At 64.6% G+C, this 21,966-nt stretch overlaps 1 protein-coding gene across 1 annotated transcript in view; it reads right to left on the minus strand.

The window, feature by feature from the left end:
- ADAMTSL2 (ADAMTS like 2) overlaps positions 1-20,965 on the minus strand; it is a 34,284-nt gene extending 13,319 nt beyond the window's left edge. Inside the window, exons 1-11 of the mRNA XM_042911993.1 lie at positions 20,852-20,965; positions 19,954-20,044; positions 19,247-19,389; positions 18,502-18,577; positions 17,364-17,466; positions 16,843-16,988; positions 16,582-16,705; positions 14,043-14,123; positions 11,387-11,562; positions 5,396-5,744; positions 2,436-2,799 (exon numbers count right to left, since the gene is read on the minus strand). Of these exons, the coding sequence (XP_042767927.1) occupies positions 2,436-2,799; positions 5,396-5,744; positions 11,387-11,562; positions 14,043-14,123; positions 16,582-16,705; positions 16,843-16,988; positions 17,364-17,466; positions 18,502-18,577; positions 19,247-19,389; positions 19,954-20,043 (1,652 nt within the window). The 5' untranslated portion in view covers position 20,044; positions 20,852-20,965. The remainder of the gene's footprint in view (positions 1-2,435; positions 2,800-5,395; positions 5,745-11,386; positions 11,563-14,042; positions 14,124-16,581; positions 16,706-16,842; positions 16,989-17,363; positions 17,467-18,501; positions 18,578-19,246; positions 19,390-19,953; positions 20,045-20,851) is intronic.
- Between the last annotated feature and the right edge of the window lie 1,001 nt (positions 20,966-21,966).

Here is a 21,966-nt window from a genome sequence, read left to right on the forward strand (position 1 = left end):
GCTTCTGGTGACCGGGGGGCCTCCCTTGATTGTTTGAGGCTGTTCTGAGATGAAAATAACCTTTCCTTTCTGAGCTGCCCCTTTGATTTCGGCCTCTGTCGAGCAGACGCGACTTCCTGTGTTTGGACAACGCGCCGTGCGCGGTGGCTATTTTGGCCTGGTGGTTTCCCCGCGGCCTCCCTCAGCCCTTTATCTCAAAAGACCATCTTTGGTCTCAGCTCTCCAGCATCCTTTGATGGCAGCCGGCTGGAGGCGCCGCCCCGTCACCGCGTCGGGACTTTCCGAGTGCGGACGACCCAGCGTATCGATTTCTGCAGTGGGCCCCAGCGGGGCTGAGGAGTGGGCTACGATTCAGCCGGGGTGGGGCAGGAGAGACTCTTGGAACTGGGGCCTGAGGACCCAAAGGTCGTGCCCGATCTGGCCCCGGGGGTCCTCGGCTGCCCGGCTGGCGGGCCCTCACTCAGGGACGCGGACGGGGAGTCAGAGACGTGTCTGAGTCACCGGGGAAGTGCAGGGCACAGTCGGGACGGCGCCCCGGGTCTCCAGAGCTCTCTCCAGGCCGCAGGCTGCATTAGAGCAGCAGGGCCCCTGTGTCACCCCCACAGACCCCTTGAGAGGGGGACGCTGAGTGTCAGACCTGCCAGCCGACTTTCTTCAGCCCCTGGGAGGCCCGGCCCCGCCCTGGAGGCTCACTGCACGACTGGGGTTTCCATTGTCGCGTCCTCCCCGGTGCCTCTGCGTGGGATAGACTGCAACCCTCTGGGCACAGCCCAGGAGCTGAAAGCAGCCCAGGTTGGTTAGACGCGGGAACTGGGCTGGGAGCCTCAGTCACCGGCAACCACGAACCCCGCTCTCGGACTCAGACCTGCGCCTGGTAGCGAAGCCTGTCACCCCTCTCAGCCGCTGGGTCCCACATGCCCCCCAGACCCACACCCTGCAGACTTTTGGGCCCCTGGTCAGGTGAGCAGACCGCCCTGGGGGGAGAAGAGCGGCCACAGAAGCTCCCAGAGCTTTATTCCGTCCAAATTTGCAAACAAGAATTCCACCCAGAGCCTGTCAAAGGTAACCAGATGTGCCCCGTGAGCCCGATGCCCGGCGGTCCCTGCAGCTGGGGGGGGAGGGGGCCTCAGAAAAGAGCCTGAGAAAAGGGGCGGGCACTTTCATGGGCTGTGGGAGGCCCGCCTCGCAGCTCTCGTCCCCTGGGCGAGGGTGAGAGGGTCACCCGGACCGCATCACCTTATGAGTGGACCCCCAGGGTCCCAAGGAGACCCACCTCTGCATCCTCAGCCCTGGCCAGGGCTCCATTCGTGTTGGTGTCTAAAGCCAAGGGGTTTGGGTTGGTCTTCAGAAAACAAAAGCAAACCCACTGAGTCCTTCCCTCCTCCGGCCCCCACCCACCTCGGGTGGCTGCTGAGCCCGGCTCGCTCTACTTGAAGCAGCCTCACTGCCCCCTGAGCCTCTGGGGAACGGTGCAGGGACACTCCAGGGCGGCCATGATCAGCCTAAGGGACCTGTCACCAGGGACTGTCTCCTGGTAGGGGTGGTGGCAGGACTAGGGCCACCCTGCTCCCAGCCGCTAACCCAGGGTCAGACATGACCGTCCAGATGTCCCCAGGGAACTGCCTAGGCGTCCCCAACTGTTATTGTCCAGCTGACCCCGGGTGTAACTGTCCAGGCACCCCCAGCTATCATTGTCCAGGTGTCCCAGGTGTAGCTGCCCAGGCATCCCTGGCTGTAACTGTCCACGCGTCCCCAGCTATCATTGTCCAGGTGTGGCTGACAAGGTGTCCCCAGGTGTGACTGTCCAGGCATCCCCAGGTGCATCCCAGGCTCTGGGGGCCTGGCCCAGGTAGACAGACTCTCACTGGACCGGTCCTAGAGGCAGCACCAGCCCCCGAAGCAGAAGGCCTCATTCCCAGTGCCTGGCTCCGGGGTCTGGCCCCCGGCTGAGGACCCCACGGGACCCTTCCCCATCTCCTCCCGGGCTGCAGTGAAGGTTGGTGCTGAGCCACTCCACATCCAGGGAGCTGCCCGACGGCCACGTGTGCGACGACCGTCCGGACGGAGAAGCCAGGCCTTCGGGCTCCGTGACCCTCTCTGAGTCCCCGTAACTGCCCTGACGCTAAGGGCGGTTGTGACGGGTGTTCCCGTGCTTACGGGTGCCCAGCCCGAGCTTGGCCCACAGTGAGCACTCACAATTGTCGGCCTCCCCCTCCCCCAGAAGCGGCGTCACGGCCGCACGTGGGCACTCAGCACCGCTGTAACCCGTGGGCCAAACTTGCGGGAAAGACTCGCTACGACCCAGGCCTCTGCCCTGCTCGGATGCAGGGGTCGGGGAGCCCGGCCACGAGTGACTGTCTCCCGTTTGCCCCCGGGGTCTGGCCTCACCTGCCAGGACCCGCCCCGGCTCCCCCGACAGCGGAGCAAGGACCTACCTGGCCTTGTGAGTCCTGTTCCCGGCCACGGCGGGGAGGCTGGCACTGGCGTTGGGGAACGGGGCCTCGGAGGAGGTGTTAGTCACTCTGTCACTGCTCAGCTCCAGGTAGGACCCATTGAGCAGGTAAGTGCCGGCTCCCTCGTTGTCCTCGTAGAGGCTGTCAGCCGGGGAGCTCCTCGGGGCGCCCTGCACAAAGATGCTGTTGCCAGTGTCATTGAAGGGGAGCTCCCTGGAGTCGGAGCCGGTGCCCAGGAGCCGGTCGGAGATGGCATTGGCAGAGAGGAGCTGCTGAGAGGGGAGACGCGCGTCCACCTCTGGGTCATCCTTGTCCCCCGCGAGAGCCGTCCCGGTGGCATTGCCGTCTACGAGGGAGACAGGTGGCTCACTCTCCAGTGCTCCCTTGTGTGGGCGCAAGGGCCGCCCGTGGGGGCGGGGTGGGGGGGCCGGTGGGGCTCGCAGCGAACACCTGAACCGAGAGGCTCCCGGAGGCAGTGAGAGCACACAGATCACCAAGCGGAGGTGTGCGAGCCGGCCTGCACAGCCTCTTGTAGGGGAACCTGCAGGGGATGAAGCAGGGTCCCCCTCGGGGCCCCCCGGGGGGCTCTGGCGGTTAAGCGTCGACTCTTGCTTTCGGCTCAGGTCATGAGCTCACGGTTTGTGAGCTTGAGCCCCGTGTCGGGCTCTGTGCCGACGGCGTGGAGCCTGCTTGGGATTCTCTCTCCCTCTCTCTCTGCCCCTCCCCTGCTCGCTCTGTATCCTCCCCCCCCCCAAAATATATAAATAAATTGGGTCCTCCTCAAAATTCGCACCTGCCCTGAACCTCAGAACGTGAGCTTATTTGAAACGGGACCCTCACAAAAGTGGCTAAGGATGGAGGGACGGGTCATCATGGATCTAGGGTGGGCCCTGTTTCCAATGGCTGCTGTCCTTAGAAGAAGAGAAGACACACACGCACAGAGAAGGCGTGTGACCACGGAGGCAGAGGCCGGAGGGACACGGCCCTGAGCGCAGGAGCGCCTGAGGCCTGCAGAAACCGGGAGAGGCGAGAAGGACCGCCCCCACCTCCTGGAGCCTCCAGAGCGAGTGTCAGACCTGCTGACGCCTTGGTTTTGGACTTCTGGCCTCCAGAACTGGGAGAGAATGAATTTCTATTTGTCGTGAGCCCCCCGGTTTGGGGTGATTTGTTACAGCTGTCCTGGGGGATTAATACAACCTCAAAAATGTCTTCTACTAGAAGGTTCTCAGGGTCTCAAAAACTGGAGTGTCGGCCCAGGCAGTCCTGGTGACCGGTGCATGGCCCTCAGGAACACGTCCAAATTGCAGGTATGGATCTCGGGGACCCCGACGCACCCCTGCATCTCGGGGACGCTGACGCACCCCTGCATCTCGGGGACCCTGACGCACCCCTGCATCTCGGGGACGCTGACGCACCCCTGCATCTCGGGGACCCTGACGCACCCCTGCATCTCGGGGACCCTGGCGCACCCCTGCATCTCGGGGACCCTGGCGCACCCCTGCATCTCGGGGACCCTGACGCACCCCTGCATCTCGGGGACCCTGACGCACCCCTGCATCTCGGGGACGCTGACGCACCCCTGCATCTCGGGGACCCTGACGCACCCCTGCATCTCGGGGACGCTGACGCACCCCTGCATCTCGGGGACCCTGACGCACCCCTGCATCTCGGGGACCCTGACGCACCCCTGCATCTCGGGGACGCTGACGCACCCCTGCATCTCGGGGATGCTGACGCACCCCTGCATCTCTGGGGACCCTCACGCACCCCTGCATCTCTGGGGACTCTCACGCATCCCTGCATCTTGGGGACCCTCATGCACCCCTGCACCTCGGGGACCCTCACGCACCCCTGCATCTCTGGGGACCCTCACGCACCCCTGCATCTCGGGGACCCTCACACACCCCTGCACCTCGGGGACCCTCACGCACCCCTGCATCTCTGGGGACCCTCACGCACCCCTGCATCTCGGGGACCCTCACGCACCCCTGCGTCTCTGGAGACCCTGACACACCCCTGCATCTCGGGGACCCTCACACACCCCTGTATCTCTGGGGACCCTCACGCACCCCTGCATCTCTGGGGACCCTCACGCACCCCTGCATCTCAGGGACCCTCATGCACCCCTGCGTCTCTGGGGACCCTCACGCACCCCTGCATCTCTGGGGACCCTCACGCACCCCTGCGTCTCTGGGGACCCTCACGCACCCCTGCATCTCGGGGACCCTGACACACCCCTGCATCTTGGGGACCCTCACGCACCCCTGCGTCTCTGGGGACCCTCACGCACACCTGCGTCTCTGGGGACCCTCACGCACCCCTGCGTCTCTGGGGACCCTCACGCACCCCTGCAACTCGGGGACCCTCACGAATCCCTACATCTCCGGCCACACCTCCTGCTGCCTCCCTGAAATCTGTGTGCCAGGCTGTCAGCCCTGAGCGGCTCTCTCTCACCCCACCCTCTCCCACAGCCTCACCCAGCTACTCCTCACTGGTTCCCAAACCTTCAGGTCAGGGGCCACACTCTCTGAGAACTCAGGGTCCGCCCGCGCCCCCTCGCTGGCCGGATGTCCCCTTCCAGAGCTCTTGCCACCCTGTGGCGTGCTGTCTGTCTGCCTCTACCGAATGAGCAAGCACACGGACTCTGAGGACAGACTGCCCGGGTCTGACCCGCAGCTCAACTGTGGATGTGGGAAAGCCCAGCCCCCACCTAAGCCTCAGCGCCCCCCGCCACATCTGTCAAGTGGGGACACCTGTATCCCCCTGGAAGAACGGATGGAAAGCGGGGCATGTGCGAAGGGGCCCGTGCCGTGCCTGTCCCAGGAGAGCCGCGAGTAGGAGCCTCTCACGGGCCTCGTCTGCCGGCCGCGGGGGCCCAAAGACCCTCTGCCCAAGGCCCCCTCCCTGGGAAGCCCCCACCTGATCCCGGCCCTCCTGGTTACCTCGGAAGCCCTTGCCTCTGGGGGGTCCCTCGCAGGCCCTGCCGCTGGCCTGCTCGCACACCTCGTTGGTCTCCCGGCCCTTGCTCAGACCCAGCTCGATCCCCGGGCCCAGGTGGCCGAACAGCCGGTTGTCCAGGCCCAGCCGCTCCGAGGAGGCCTGGCCGTAGAAAGAGCTGTTGTGCCGCAGGAAGCCCAGGAGCGCGGCCCCGTCCAGCTCCTGGCTCTCCGCGCTCTCCGCGGCGGGCTCCGAAAAGCTGTAGTAGACGGGCTGCGTGCGGTGGGCATGCGGCGGCTGCAGCAGCGTGTACTCGAAGGTGATGGAGGGGCTCCTGCCGTTCTGGTTCCACACCTGGGGAGGAGGAGAAGCGGGACCTCACCCCTTCTGCACAAGCCGGGAGCGGCTCGGGGCTCGTGGGCCACGAGCCCCCAGAGGAGAGCTGCACTCCGGTCCCGGCCCGCCAGAAGCAGCCCCGGCTGCGGCCCACAGCCCAGCCCTTCCCAGGGACGCGCCCTCGACTGAAGGACGGTGGCCCTGCCCGCGCTGTGCTGCTCCCCAAGGGCAGCCGGCCTCCAGAGCCCCGCGAACAGGGGCGCACGCCCAGGGCGGGGCAGAGGGAGCTGTCCACTCGAGGCGCAGGCCGGGAAGGGTGCCCCGAGCACACAGGATGCTCTAAGTAATAAAGCCGACTAAAACCCCATCTGCACTTTATTCCCACCCCGGGTGGAGCTCTGAGAGAAAGTGCCAGTGCACCCCCCAGGGTGGTTCCTGGAAGCTTGGAGAAAGTGAGGCCAGCACTAAGTGGAGAATAAAGGCCTAGCAGGTAGTGGGAGCGTGGGAGCGGAGGGAAAGGCTGGAAAATTGGCCAGGTGACCGTTTCCTGCAGGAGCCCCCTGCAGGACATCCTGCTCACCGGCGTGAAAAGAAATTGGCCAGCGAGAAGGCACTGACTTCACTTCGAGGGACACCGTTGAGTGACCGCAGCCCAGGGCGGATGCCAGGAGACGCTGTGATAGAACCAGACTCCCCTCGATCATCAGAATAAGGGAGGCCGACGTGGTGGCCGGGAGCCCTGACCCACAGAGACGTCTGCACGCGGCGGATAGGACAAAGGACTCCCGGACAAATAAACGGGACCAGAAGAGGGGCTTCTCAGTATGTAAGATCAAAACGTATCAAGGGTGGATATTCAGGGGGCGGAGGACAGCTGCCCCAGAAAAGTCACAGCCCTATCCCATTTCCTGGGCCAGCGTTTGGACCCAGGATCCACGGAATGATGGAACGGCCAGGTCCCCAGGACAAAGGACCCACCACAAGTGTATATGGTAATGATTCTCCCAGTTCTTCCCCCAAAGAGCCTACAGCCGTCGACTTGATTAACTGTTTGCTGGAGAAATGGACAGACATTTGGGAACCAGGGTCCAAGCTGTCATTGTTTATCAGGGACCCAAAGCATCATCATCGCCCCCTGTTAGCGCGAGAGCTTGTGGGTGACAAACAAGTGTGGCCCAGGTCTGGCTCACGGTGCGCCCAGTGTGGCTCACCCTGGGTCCAAGGCTTACCCGGTTCCCAAGTCCACTGCTGGCAGTCGGCTCCTCAGCCTGTAGGGTATGCGCTACCATCGCAGGGAAAGCTCAGCGGAAGCCCGTGACCCCAGCCCCTGACCCCCGTGCCCATCCCAGGGAGTAAATCCAAAACAGAATTGCATCCCGGGGAAACTACAGAGATCAGAGCCACTCCTGAGGTTGCCGGAGGACGCGAGGCGGTGGTCCCCATATGCCCCGCTTCACTCAGCGGTTTGGCGCCCATGAAAGCAAGACAGACCCGGGAGGATGACGGGGAGCCCTTCCAAACCCCGCCAAGCGGGAGCCTCAGATGCAGCTCCCGGAGCAGATTAACACGACCTCAGGTCGATCACCTGTGGCCGCCGACGTGGCAAACGCCTTCTTTTCCACCCCCGTGGGGAGGAGGAAGTGGTGTTCGTTCACCTGGAACGGACAAGAGTATACACGTGCGGGTTTGTACCCGGGGCCGTGCTAACTGCCCCATTCCTCGACGTAATACAGTACAGGGGGGTCTGGACCATTCTACAGAACATCACACGGGTCCTCTACGTTGGTGACATCATGTCTACCAGGCCAGCTGAACAGGAAGTGATGCGGGAGGCCTTGGAAAGCCTACGGATTCCAGAAGACCTGACACTGAACCCTGTGGGGATCCAGTGCCCCACCCCCATCGGCGAACGCTTCAGGGTCAGTGGCCTAGGGCATGCCAGGACATACCCTTGAAAGCAGAGGGCAGAGGATTGCATTGCATTCCCTCCCTTATGAAGAAGAATTCTGGACACAGCGTGGCACATATCCAGAAATGTGGATCCAATCCACATACTGGGTAAAAGCTGCCAGCTTTCAGTGGGGGTCCTGAGGAGAAGGGGCTCTACAGTCGGTCCAGGCTGCGGGATAAACAGCCTGCCACTTGGGCCATAACACCCAGCTGGTTCTATAGCGGCGGGGAAAGACGTCACACGGGCTTTCTGGCAGGCCTTGATAGGAAGAGGATCGCGTAGTCCTCCAGCGCTCCGGAGCGAAGCCATGCCGCCCACGACAAATATCACATCATTTCGAAAAGAGCTTGTGACATGCTACCAGGCCCTATAGAGATGGAACCCTGTGACCACGGGACATCGAGTGACACAGCCGGGAGTCACGCAGCCACCCGTCGTAAGATGGAAATGTCACATCCGGGGTTAGGCACAATCAGAGCAGAGGACAGGACCGCCGGCTCAGCAGGTGACCGAGACTCTCATCACCCGAGGCCCCTGCCCTGACATCTGTCAGCTCACAACGTCAGGTGCACGGGGTGCCGTTAGGGTGAAGTCTGAGAGGAGAGAAAGGGCCAAACTTGATTCAGAGACGGGTCGGCTTGGTACGGGGCGGGGCAGGGCGGTATGAGCTGAAAATGGGATCTGTTTCACTGGAGCCCCATTCAGGGGCGGCTTCAAAAAAACTGCACTGAGGGAAACTCCTCCTGGGGGGCTCTGCGGGGCGCGTGTGGGATCATCTAATCTGTAGGAAACGCACAGCAGCCCGAGGTGAGAATACACACTGCCTCGTGGGCGGTGCACACGGTTTGGGTGGTGGCTCAGGATCCTGGGTGGAAAGGGCTTTGAGAGGGGGTGAGGAGGTCTGGAGGAGACACGTGGGGATGGGTCCACGCCATAGGCGGAAGATGGGAGCCGCCGTGTCCCTTGTTAACGCGCCCCTGGGAGCATCCCCCCATGGGAGGGACACCGGACACCAGGTTATAGGTGAAATGGCCTTGCCAGGTGACACAGGCCAGCCTCTGCCATCAGTCCCCCCTCTGATGGCACAACAGGTGCATGAAGGGGATAGCCATGGTGGCAAGGATGGGCCACCACGCGTGGCCCCGAGGGCAAGGGCGGTCACTCACCAAGCCCTCCAGCACCGACAGAGACTGACATGCAGCACTGTGCCTCGAGAGGCCGTCAGCCCTTTGACGGCCAGCGGGCTACGTTAGACGCCCTTCTGTCCTAGCAGGGAAGTGACCGCGAGGTTGCCTTCCCTGACCACAGCGCCTGCGGCCCCCAAGCCCAAGGGCTCCCAGAGCATTTGATCCGCTGAGACAGGATGGCACGTGACACTGCATCGGACAAAGGGACCCACGTCACAGCAAAGGAGGTGCCTCAGCAGGCACGTGACCGTCAGATGCACAGGCTGCGTCACTCAGACGCTGCGGCCTGATGCGACCGCGCACGCTGAGGCCACGGTGCCACGTAGAGACGGCAGGACCCTGCGAGGATGAGGGCCGGGGTGCCCTCCACGACGCAATATACAAGGAATCGCCCCGACACAGTCGGTGCTGCGTCCCCACCGGGCAGACAGCGTGGGCCCGGGAAGCACAAAATGGAAGTCGCCTCCGCAATCGTTCCCAGTGACCCCGTGGGCATTTGGGGTTTCTAGTCCCTGCGGCTTAGGGTCTGCAGGTGTACAGGTCCTGATGCAGGGAAACACTTCCACAAACGGGAAGCTGTGACCGCCACCTGGGCCATCTGGCACCCTGTGCGCAGAGAGCAGCCGGAGAGGAGTGGCCGCCCCAGCAGGGGGATTGACCCTGACCACCAAGGCCGTGTCGGGATGCTTCAACCCTAGGGGCAGAGAATATATCTGGTTCCCTGCTGCCCCACGGGGGCTCCTCCTGGTATCGCCCTGCCCGTGGCCACGGGACAAGGACAGGGATGGAAAAGGGCCCCGAAACCAGGAGCCCAGACCCCTCGGGTAGGAGGGACAGGGACACCTGGCCAGGTGAGCCACCTAGACTAGCAGAGGAGTAGCGCAGTGGGTAGCGCAGGAGGCAAGTGATGTGATTGGCTGGCAGCCCCAGGCTAGCTGCCGGTCACCTCGCCAGCCTTCCCGGGGGGGGGAAGCCAGCCAGAATTCTAGAGGAGTCCTTCCTGCCAAGCATTCCACCAGGCAAATGGGTACCAGCGGGCACGGCGGCGAGCCCCCGGGCCCCACCCTTCAGTGAGCTGCCTGGAGTGTGCTGGGGACAGTTCATAGCGAGCCCTGCCCCAGGAACGTCCCTCGGCCAGCCGAAGAGAGCCGCCTCTCCCGAGGCCACGCCCATCTCTGTGGCTTCCAGCAACCGGGCCACGCCTCTCCGCCTCAAGTCCAGGGGACTCGAGGGGCCACTGCGACCCCAGAGCCCCCGCTGGGATCAGCTGAGGCTCTGACCACACCGGCAGCACGGCTCAACATCTCCCTCTGTCCAGGCCTGTCCCCCTCACCCCCTCACGGCCACTGCTCCTGTCACCACGCCCTAAACCCCGCTGCTCACAGACCCTTCCTGGGATCCTGACCTGCAACACAGCTCCTGCGGGCAGGCAGGGAAGCCAGGCAGCCGGCCGGCCTGCCTCAGGGGCAGCTCCAGGGGCAGGCGAGGAGATACGTGGCCCCCATTAGATTCTGGGGCCATCCAGGGACGCTCTGCAGCCAGGAAGCAGTGTGGGGAGGTGGCGGGGGGAGGGCACCGCAATTGGAGACCCCTCTGGCAGGGCACTTAGACACACAACCGGCTCCAGCACCAGGCTGACCCGGGCCCCAAGCCCGGCCGCACCGCCGACAGGTCCGTGATGGGCAAGTCCGTAATCTCTGTGTGCCCAGGTTTCTTGTCTACAAAGTGAGGATCTAAACGCCCACCACGGTGGGATCCAGAAATCATGCCAGGTCGGGCGGGTAGGCTCTGGCCCCACTGTACCCCTCAGCTTCCACGAACACCCGCAGACCTTGAAAAACACCAGAACTGCCCATCTGGGCGTCACCTGTTTCCAGGGACGAGTCCTTGTACATTTCCTCGACGCCGGGCCACAAAGCAACGACACTTGTTTCTAGACGCTAGCCATGGGAACGCTCCCAGGGAGCTGAGCAGAGCAGGTCCAAACTCTCCCGCCCTCTCCTCGCCCCTGTGCTGTGCCCCCAGAAACCGTGAACATCCGGGGGGGTAGCGGGGGGGGGGCCACAGGCACTGCCTGGGCCCCCCAGCACTGAGGACCTGGCAGAGAGGCCACAGTGCCGATGCGGCCGGGGCAGGGAAGTACGCGGGGGGTACAAACCCCCAACTATGGAGTGGGGGAGGGGGCCTGAGTCCCCGTCTACTTCCTGTCCTTAGCAACCCCGCAGGTCCTGATGACTGCAGTCCACCAGGGGCGCTAACGGCTGTGGCAAGTGAATGAATGAATGGTTACTTGGGTGAGGGCTGAGACAGTGGGTGGCTGGGTGAGCGAGGGGACGGGCAAATGAAGCAACTCGTTAATGAGCTGATAGAGGCTAAGTACAGGAATCAAACCCCGAGCGGATGGGTGCGCAAGGAGTGACCGAGCACGACCCTCGCCACGCCGGGCGGAGACGCTGCCTCGTGCACACACACCCTGGGGCCACGGCACGGCGTTGGCGGCCCGAAGCCCGCGGCTCACGCACCATGACGTTCAGGCCCTGGTTGGTTGGCCCCTGGGCCACTATGTACTCGATGCCGGTCTCGTAGACGTCCATGGGCCGCCGGTATTTGACCACAGTGCCCGCGATGTTGAAGTTCTTGGGGCTGTCCACTTTGAAGTTGCCGTTGAAGAAGTAGAAGCCGGCTTCGTCCGCGAGAGCTAAAGGAGCACAGGGCAGAGCCACCTGGTCACATGAGCTGGACGAGCCACAGGGAGGACGGGGCGGCGGGCGGGGGGGGGGGGCGGACAGGGAGTGGCCAGTATCACTCACTCAGGCACCTGTGGCCAGCTCACCCCCGCGACCCTCCCCGAATACCCCGAAGACAGGACACCTCCTCTCGTGGGGGAGTCGGAAGCTCCGACCATGTCCAGCATGTGGCCCCGGCCAGCGAATGCTAAGGAGAGGTCAGTGCACTTTCCCATCAGGAGGTGGAGGTGGCTGGCCCGGGGCCCATTTGGTGTCTCTGGTCACCTCTAAAGAGGCCAGAGTCTGCGAGGTGATGAGTAGCATAGGCTAAGCGGCCAAGTGGACCAGGAGGTCAGTGCCCGGGGAAGGCGTGCTCTGGACAGCAGGCACTGGCCGGCTCAGGGCAGGGCCATCAGCCCGGCCCTGCTGAGAACTCACTTCGTGACCCTGGGTGAGTAATCCCTGCCCAGCTTCCCACCTTGGGAAGGGAGGGGACCACACACGGGGAGGGGACCTCCATGCCCCTCCAGGGTCCACACTGAGCGACACTGCAGCCCTGGCCTGCCTGGCCCAGAACGCTGTCCCACCAGCGCCGGCAGGCCCTTGCAGCCCACCCCAAGCTGGCCAGCGCCACGCCGACACCGGGAGCCGTGACATTCTGTGGCCCGTGCTGCCGTGACCAGGCTGACCTTTTACCCCATCAGTCCATTCTCCCAGGCGTGCCTGACGGCAGCGCCGGGCACATTCTCAGTCGCCCTCTCGTTGAGACGGGGTGTGGGTGGATACTTGGAACAGGGGACCTCAGAAGGACAGCCACTCCCTGGCCTGACCCAAGCCTGATGACGCCCAGACAGCAGGAACGTGCGTGCAGCCCTCAGCAGCCCGTCTCCTGCCAACCCCGGAGGCCGGGACAACTCTCCAGAGCTGGGGTGATTTTTCAGGGCAGCTGGCCCTTCCCTGGGGCTGCGGAGGGCTCGCAGGGTGCTCGGGGCCTTGGGCCCAGGGGATGGGAGCGAGGAGGCAGGCTCCACACGGTGGGGGACAGCGTGTCTTTCAGAGGGTGTCCTCTGAGCCAGTTCCGGAAGCTGGCCGGAGGGAGGGGAAGAGTTCAGTTTCCAGAGCTCCTGATGCAATCCGAGCAGGGGAGGGGGGGGTGGGGGGGGTGGGGGGGGGCATCCGTTTATTATCAGGCAGACGCAGCAAGCGAGACTCGTCTGCTGGAAAAATACCCTCGACGCAGCGACGTCAGAAAATACCGTGAGTGAGGGTCCGAGCTGTGCCTCCTGGGGCGCGTGCCTGCCCGGCCTCCAGGTATGTGCATAGGGTTAAATCCCGGCCGGCATCCAAAGCCTGTTTCCTGACAGTAATGACCTTCCTTCCTGCGGCTCTGCCTCTGCTCCGAGGCTGCCCTTGCTGTTTCCACGCGGCTGTTTCAAGAGCCATTTCTCTGCAGCCAGCTCTGAGAACACCGTGTTTCCTGGCCTCGCCACCCTCCCAGCGGGGGACAGAGCCACCGGCCTGGCAGAGGCCTGGCTCCCGAACTCGGGTGGTGGGGCCGGGGGCCTGGAGTGTGCAGAACTGCTGGTGTGGGGGACGAGAGCCCAGGTTCCACCGCGGGGACCTTTAGCAGAGTCCCCCACCCGCGGCGTCCCCCGAGAAGGGCGGGTTTCACCCAGCCGTCCCGGCTCTCCCACGCTGCCCTGAGACACAGGCGAGTGAGCCAGGCGTCGGGACCAGCTTCCCTGCCCGGGGCCCCCCGCCCGCCCCCACCCAGGGCAAGGCCACGTGCAGAGCAGCTAAGTGGTGTCAGCACCCACCCACCTGAGCCAGAAGGGCCTCGGGCTGCGCCCCGGGGGGCACAGACAGGGCAGGCTGTCAGGACAACGCTCCAACTACACAGGCAGCCTTTCCAGAAACTGCCATCAGCTCGGGGCCTCACTTATGCGAATAAGCCCAGAATCCTCACGTCGAAGGCCCCCGACCTACCAAGGTCCAGCTGCCCCGCAGAGACCATCCAGGGGCGAGAACCTCCACCAGGGAGCCGCCAGGCCCGAGTCTGAGTCTCACTTCTGCTTTGTGCGGCTGAAGGCCTCCAGCCGGGCCACCTCCGGGCTCTGGATCTGCCTCAACCTACTCGCCTCCTGAGTCTCATCCTTGTGCCCTGGGGGAGGGGCGGTCAGAGACCCCACCTCCAGCACCTCCAGCTTTGGCCTGGGCCAGGCTCTCCAGGGACAGGAAGTCACTACGTGTTGTCACGTGTGGGGGTGGGGTCAGCTTCCCTACGAGCCCCCTCTCCGACACACACGTCTACACACAGCCAGGTCAAGTTCTGGCTTCTGGGGCCTGACTCTCTCCTGCAGGACGGATCCAGGGTCAAGAATCCACCCATACGTGTGGCCCCACACACACCCACAAGTCCACATGAGGCAGCACCCAGGCCCCCCACGCGTACCTAGGACATCGGCAGATTTCTTCCGCTCCACAATCTGAATGTCTCGGGCACCGGCCGGGATGTGGGTCACCAGAGAGTAACCTGGGGGACATCAGATGACAGTGAGCCGCGGGCCGGCCCCGCTCTGTTGGAAAGTCACCACCCTCCTGTGCTCTTGGTGGGGGAGGGGTGCTGTCTAAGGGCAGCCCCACCCTCAACAGCTGCACCCGGGCCCAGACACGCGTCCAAGGCCCTGCAGACACGCACTGTGCCACCCGGGGACGGGCTCGGGTTCACCCAGGTTCCATGACCCTCTCCTACGAAGGCCCTGCCCCAGCCCCTCTGGAGGGACACCGTGGGCCACAGGGACCTTAAATCTGCCTGGGGTCAAACTGACTTGGGTCCTACTCTGCCACATGTCACCAAGATGATTCTGAAAAAAGTCATTGGAGCTCTTGGGCCTCAGTTTCCTCATCTGCACACAGGGATGATGGCTCCCACTCTGCGTCATGTGGGAAGATCTCTGCACAGCACAGGGCCTGGCCCCAAGGGCACAGTCACTCTTACTATTTTAAAGGCCCGTGTTGGCCCAGCACCATGTTGATTTTACAGACTTGCTAACGCTCAGAGACGCAGGTGGGCAAACACAGCTGAGGGCCGTAGAAGGTGGGGAGGCAGCCGTGGGGACCCCCACAGAGACGCCCAACGGAGGGACTGAGGGTCTAGGGGGGCCGGGGTCTGAGGAAGGGACGGGTGCTGCCAGCACGGCCTAGAGGGTGGTCTGGGGAGGAGACCCCAGAGGAGAGATTCCGAAAGCCCTAAGATAGAAAAGTCTCCCAGGAGGGAACAGTGGCAGCGAGGGGCGTCCACCTGTACCCCCCTCGCCCCCCTTTGCAGGCGCCCAAAGGCCCTGAGCCAGAGTGCGCTGAGTGGCTCCTTGGGGGGCAGAGCGGGAAGCTCTGGTCTGCAGTGTAAACCGCGCCCCACCCCCACCCCCGCCCCAGCCCGTCTCAGGCTCCCCGAGGGCTGGGCCGGGTGCAGGCAGAGCAGGGAAGAGGCACACACTAGCCCGCCTCGCCTCCCTCGACAGCGTCTCCCCTACACGCCCATAATACACACAGCGGTGAAATGAACAGGAAATGATGATTTGGCTTAATTGCCATTTATTCAAATGTGGGTTTAAATACGTTCATTTTTAAATTAGCAACCGGCTCACAAGATTCCTGCGCATCTAATAACGGCTCTTGCACGGCCCAGGGCCGCCGGCGTGGTTAGGGCGCACGCATTTATCAGGGGAGACGGTGGGTCAGCGCTTAGGACCACAGGCCCAGGAGCCAGGCTGTCTGGGTTCAGACCCCGCTCTGCCACTCCCGGCTGTGTGACCTCAGACTGGTGTCTTCACCCCTCTCTGCCTGTTCCCGCGTCTGTGGCACCCGTCCAGGACCTGCCTCGTAATGTGCGAGGCACGAACGCCTCGGCCCCGGCACAGGAAGGACTAGGTGGATGTCGCGGGGTTGGAAGCGTCAGCCCCAGGCCCCCCACGCCGGGAGTCCACGGGACACGGCCCTCAGGTGCTCAGAGACACGTCCCGGCATCCGGCAAGGAGCAGCCTCTGCCTGTCACGCTGGCTGTGGGTCCTTCAGACACCTGTCCGGCTGCTCTGCCCTGGGCCCTCCATTTCAGACCCTCCCTGCGGTCTTCATCCAGTCCCTCCTCAGCCCAGCAGGCCCATCCCCGGGCCCCTCGTCTAAGCCCTAACGTTAGCTCTGAAATTATCCCTCCTGTGTGGGGTGGACACGGTCAGGGTCCCCGGCAGCCGGGTCCACGGTGGCTCCAACTAGTCCGGACCTGCCCACCCTCGCTCGGGAACCTTGAGCAGGCAATCCTGTGCAGGCCTCGGATTCCCCATCTGCTAAGTGGGTTTCCAGCGCCCTGCTTTTCCCAGTCTGAAGGCTGTGATAACCCGGGTTGACCCCACAAGCATTTGGAGAGACCCAGAAATGCAGTCAGCGTGGTACTGAGTGCTAAAGTGACACCGTTGCAAAGTACAAAGTCCTGTCACAGGCAGAGACCCCCAAATCCCCACCTGTCCTCCACCCCCACCAGCCCCTGGGGAGCCAGGCCTAAACGGGCACGCTGGGTGACCGACCAGCCACTGCCCAAGGGAAGGGAGGGGCGGACTCTGCGAAACGGGTTGGAGGGCTTAGGCCGCGGACTCAAATCTCGTATCAGCCTCACACGAGGATGGGACTCGTGCCTCGGTTTCCCCCCTTTGGGTGCTGCCGCAGAGGCCAAACACAATCCCCCAGGCGAGGGTGCACTCAGGCACCCGGTATTCAGTAGGCAGTCAACAAAGAGCGGCTCAGTATCCCCAGCCAGAGGGGGCCTTCCGAGCACCTGGCCGGCCCGCCTGGGCACAGCAGGGACGTTCAGGTGGCCGAGAGCGAGGGAGAGGAGCTCACGAGGAGGCACCCAAGGCCGGAGACAGCGCGCAGCGGGACCGGACAGGGAGGGGGGAGGCGCGGGGGGGAAGGAGGGGGGGAGGCGCCGCGGCTCTTACCGAGGTGGGCGTTCCCTTTGCGGTAGTTGCCTGTCACGTGGGTGCAGCTGCTACCGTCCCCCTGGCAGACGCCGCACTTGTCCAGCGTGTGGGTGGAGAAGAGCACCCCGTCACAGCCGATGGGCTGCAGGAAGGGAGGCGGAGAGGGCCGCTGGGAGGGCGCTGCGACCCGGGCCCCCGGGGCCGCCACTGCCACAGGAGGACAGGCGGGGCGGTCAGCGCAGTGAGACCAGTGGTACTTTTGCTACAATGTTTAACAACCTCACATTTTCCAGACACGCAAACCCCTCGCAGGTCGGTGAGCTTGCAGGACGTGCCGTCGCGGGCCGGGACCATGAGCTGCCGCTGACCGTCCACGGTGGTGCAGTGCAGGTCGCACGGCTTGCTGGAGATGTGGACGTAGTCGTCTGACGGGGAGACGGAGGGTCTCAGGGTGGGGGGGGGGGGGGGGGGGGATTCAGGAACTTCCTGTCCCTCCCGCCGAGACCCGCCTTAGCTCCTCCCACCCATTGCGCGAACGGAAGAACTGAGGCCGGGAGAGCGGAAGGGACGGATCCCCGGACGGACGGCGGTCCCGGGCGGCCCGGCACCTGCTCCGTGAGTGAGAGGCCGGCTCCTCTTCACGGTGGCCTGTGACCTGACCCCTCCCGCCGGGCCTCACCGTCCACCTGCCCACCCCGGGCCAGGGTGTCCCCTCCCCACCGTCCCCAGAAGGGAGCCGTCGGGTGTGGAGGGGCCGCCCTCGCACTCTGCTCCCCCCTGGGCAGCCCAGGGCCTGGTACCGGGGTACAGGGGTTTCCACTGGTGCGTCCGCCCGTCGTACACGCGGGAGTTGAAGGAGATGCATTGCTCCTCCCGGAAGCTCCTCCCGTCCGGCGGACACTCCTGCGGAGCGAGCGAGAGAGCAAGAGAGAGAGAGAGAGGAGGCTCCAGGAGGAACTCGGCCCGACAAAGGCATTTTTGTCCCGGCTGAGCAGGAAGTGGCTGCGGCCGGGCTGGGGTGGCCTCTCGTTCTCCCTCAGTCCCACTCGCTTTCTGGAAGGAGCAGGGGGCAACCGAAAGGGCTGCTGCCGTCCCTCAAACGCCTACATGCGCTGGCCCTCCTGGTGCTCCGGGCAGGGTCCTTCCACGTCCCCGCCACCCCAGCCTCCTCCCCAGAGGCACTGGGGCGCGGAAGGGGCCCCCGGCCTCGGCTGTGCAGGCGCTGCCCCCCACTCGCCTGCGGCCCAGGGCAGAGGGGGGAGGCCTGGGGGTGGGGGGCAGCCGGTCACGCCGGGGGGGTAGGTGGGTCTCCCTTCGGAGGAGCTCACAAGCGTCCAGCAGGGGAGCAGACCAGCGATGCCAACACAGGAGCTGTGGCCACCCGCCTCCCTTTAGGCCCTAACTCCTCGGGCGTGCACATACCCCGAGACGCTCACGGGGACGCAAAGACCCCTATGGCTTGCTGTCTTTCTATCCCACACCTGTTCTGGGTGGTGGGGGGTGGGGGGGGAGTTCAGGTCCAGACTGGTTTGGCCCCACTGAAGGGCACCCAGAGGCTGAGCCAGAGTCAGCATCTCCTGTCCCCCCTGGGGAGCTGCAGTGAGACTTCTCACGGCTGGGGACGGGACACCTGGTGACTGTCGGTCTCCCAGCAAGCACCTGGCACAGGACTTGTGAGCAGCCTGAGATCTGCACGTTAGAGGCCGCACGTGAGCCCCCGCCCCCAGCAGAAGCCAGTCCTCACCCCTGCGCGTGCACAGCACAGATGTGACCCGAGGCGTGAAGGGGGCTCTGAGCCCAGGACCCCTCACCCTCCTTCTCTTCAACCGGAAGTAAGGGCAGACCCGGCGCAGAGTGCCTGGAGGGTCTGGGGGCCACCTGAGACCGGCCTAAGGAGCTTGGGGGTAGGGCTGCGGTCCCGCCCGGGCGGGGCCTCACCTGCAGTCTGCACAGCTGGTACCTCTTGGACGTGCCCGTGCAGGTCCTGTTCCCCGAGCCCGTGACCGACGTCCTCCTGGAGGGAAGACCTGGGCTCTGAGCTGGGGGCTGGGGGCCGCGGGCTGTGGGCACCGACCGTGCCCCTGCTCCAGACGGCCTCTGGGCTGGGCCCCGGAAGCCCCCCCTAATTCCTCTGGCCCCCCACGACTCCACCGCAGCCCAGGGAAGATACCACTTCACCTCTGCACCCCCGGCATAGAGCCCAGGGTTGTACACAGAACTGATAATAATACCAAGAACGTTTACTCCGTACCACTCCATACGTGAGGAAACTGATGTTCAGAGAGATGAAGCGACTTGCCCAAGGTCACACAGCAAGGACGTAGCAGAAGCAAGATTTGAACCCGGGCCCGCCCGATGGTAACCACTTTATCCTATGTTTTTTCCTGTGTGAATTCGACTCGGGTTTTCAGAAAAGAAGGACCAGGAAAGACCTCGCCCCTCGTTGAAAAAAATCCCAAGAAACAGACCATGCCTTCTCACGAAAGGGCTGTCTGTCCCCAGAGTCCCGGGACAGGGTGAACCCCAGGACACGGTCGCCCAGGACCCGTCAGGAGCCTCGGCCCTGACAGGCCAGCAAAAAGGCTCACTCACCCGGCCTGTGCCGCCTCCGCCTGAAGACCCCTCCCAGCCTGAGCCCCCACCCACCTGTCACCCGCTGCCCACCCCCGTGCTAGTCCCACACCTCTGCTGCAGACAGTGCCGCTCCTGGGACGTCACGCCGGCCCCACAGCTGCGGGAGCATGCCGTCCACTTGGTCCACTCTCCCCACCAGTAGGCGGTGGCGTCCGAGCCCCCCTCCAGGCTGTTGGACGTCGGGCTGTGGTCCTGGGCGAGAGTCCCCACGGAAGGTTAGAAGACGCTGGAACGGGACTGGCCCGCCATCCCTTGCTGTGGTCAGCAGCACACAGCCCGGCTGGGTCCCTCGGCACCCCCGCCCAGGTGTCCAGGGCGGTCTTGGAGGGAACTCCCCGGAAGTCGTGGGCCTTAAGCCCTCCCAATCTCGAGATCTGGAACATCTTGGGGGCTTGGCGGGAGCCTGAGGCCACACCGTCCTTGTTTATCTTCTCCCGAGCAGCCTGGGCCCCGGCCTGGGTTCTGCGGGACACAAGCCCGCCCCGTCTACACGCCTCCTTCCAGGACTTTGCTCGGAAGGAAGCACTCAGCCCCCTCCAACCCCATCCTGCCCAAATCAGCCAGGCTCCAGAGTGGCCAGAGTCCCCGTAGGGGCTGGTCTGATAGGGGTTGGTCTGATCAGCTTGTAAGACATATTCCGGGGCTGTGTGGGGATCTGGGAGTGCACGCAGGGCTCGCTGGACACGTGCCCTACACCTGCCGCGCAGCCCCTCCCACCTCAGCCCATCTGGGTGAGGGACCCTGCTCCCCACTCACCGTGGCCCCAGTAGATGCCACACGCCCAGCCAGAAGTGCCACAGCCAGCAGGGACCAGACCCAGCGTGAAGGCTGCCGTCTGCCACCCATCCTAGGAAGCAAGGCCACGGTCACTGCCAGGCCAGACCCAGCTCCTCTGACAGCTGAGGAGGGTCCACTTAAGGGAAGAGCCCTGGGGGCCCGCCCAGCACCGAGGCCCAGAGGCTCTCTGGGATTGATTGGTAGTGGCTGCCTGGTGGCCCCGTTGGGAGAGGCGGGTGGGTGATTAACGATGCCTGCCACAGGCACGAGACCCACAGGCGGCGGTGAGCTTGCAAAGCCTGCCCCACCTCCCATCTAAGGGTGCGCAGGGATGTGTGCTTTGCCTCTGACCACCTGAGCTCCCTAGAGAGGGCCTGCAGAGAAAAGCAGGGACAGCTGAGGAGGCTGCAGGCCCAGGCCGCACCCGTTGGACGAGGGAGCCAAGCCCCAGAACTCAGGCCGCCATCTCCACTGGGGGAACTGGCCTGAACAAGAGCCCCTGGGGATTTTCACCTGCTCAGTGCTAGCTGCCCACCTGGGACAGTGGTCTCCCTGCCAGCCACACGGGGCTGCCGGAGGGGCCCCTGGATGCTACCCGCTCCGCCAGCCCCTTCCTCTCTCTGGCCCCTGCTACCCCTGCCCTGGAGGGGGCCGGGCCCGGGACCCTCAGGGATCTCAGGCCGCACAGAGTCCAGGCGCCTGTGTCCCTCCCTTGTCCCCCGGGGTGTGGAGTCAGGGCAGACCAGAGCTACGGGGCTGTCTCTTCCCCAACAAGTTAGCACTGTCAGCCCCAAACACCCCTCGACCTCCCTGCCAGGGGTCAAACCAAGGGGAGCCCTTAGCCTCCCCTATCTGCCTCCGCTGTGTGGACGCCTACCTCCTAGAAGGGAGGCACGGGGGCCTTCGGCGGCCTCTGTCCAGGGTCTATCTCAGGTCCTGAGTGTCACTTGCCAGCAGGTCAGAGAAGGGGTTTCAGAAGCCGCCAAGCCTGTCCCCCTACAGCCTGGAAGCGACGGAGGGGAGCCAAGTCGCCCAAAGCCACACAGCAAGGTGGCCAGATACCCGCCGCCCCCCCACCCAGACCAGAGTAGACTCGGGGACTCGTCCCCTGCCCCCGGCTACTTTCAAGGAAGAAGGTGTGAAAGTCGCCCCCCCGCCCCGCCAGCCCCGAAGCCAACTCCAAATCTGCCCCCCTCCCCCGCAGGCCTCCACCTACAGCCCCCCCTGCCCCCCCCAGCCTCACACAAGCACAGAGCACCCCCCTCGGCAGCCCCATTGGCCAGTCGGTGCCCCAGCTCCTGCCTGCTGAGCCGAAGACAGGTGCTGAGCCGGCCCCACACTTGGTTTTCATTAAGGCTCCCAGACACCGCTGGCCACAGGCCAGGTCCGGCTCACGCGGGATCCATCCCTCCCTGGGGTCCAAAAACAGCCACCGGCCGGCAGGAGAGGCTCGCCGTGCAAAGACCGGCTTCAGGCGCCCGAGGCTGGGAGCTGAGGGGCCACCGTCGCCACGCGCTGAGGGTCCGGACCCCTCCCCGTGAGCCCTCCTCCTGTTACATAACGGCTCCCCGGGGGGGGGGGGGGACCAGGAGATGCCCCGGCCCCCCGGCCCCCTCAGAGCTCCATCCGTGCCGCGGGGGGGCAACGCGGGAAGGCGGAGGTGGCCTACCTGGCCCCCGGGTCAGCAGGTCGTCCTCCCGGGGAAGGGGGCAGAGCCGCTGTGCGAGGGAGGCGCCAGGTGCCGGGAGCAGGGGGAGGCTCAGAGTGCAGAGGGCCGCGGGCTCTGCCCCTCGCCCGCCCTCCTCCTCCCCCTGGCCGCCTCCGTCCTCCACTTCAAAGAGCACCCACGAGAGGGGGTTCCCGGGGAGGCGCGCAGCCCAGTGGCGGCTCTGTGGCGCGGCCGCCTTTATAGCTGTCAGGCAGACAGGGAGGAACTCACACTTCCCACCAGGCTGCTCCCCCGCCCGCCGCCGGCTGGCCTGGCGCACACTT

The sequence above is a fragment of the Panthera leo genome, chromosome D4 (assembly GCF_018350215.1).
Source record: "Panthera leo isolate Ple1 chromosome D4, P.leo_Ple1_pat1.1, whole genome shotgun sequence".
NCBI lineage: Eukaryota > Metazoa > Chordata > Mammalia > Carnivora > Felidae > Panthera > Panthera leo.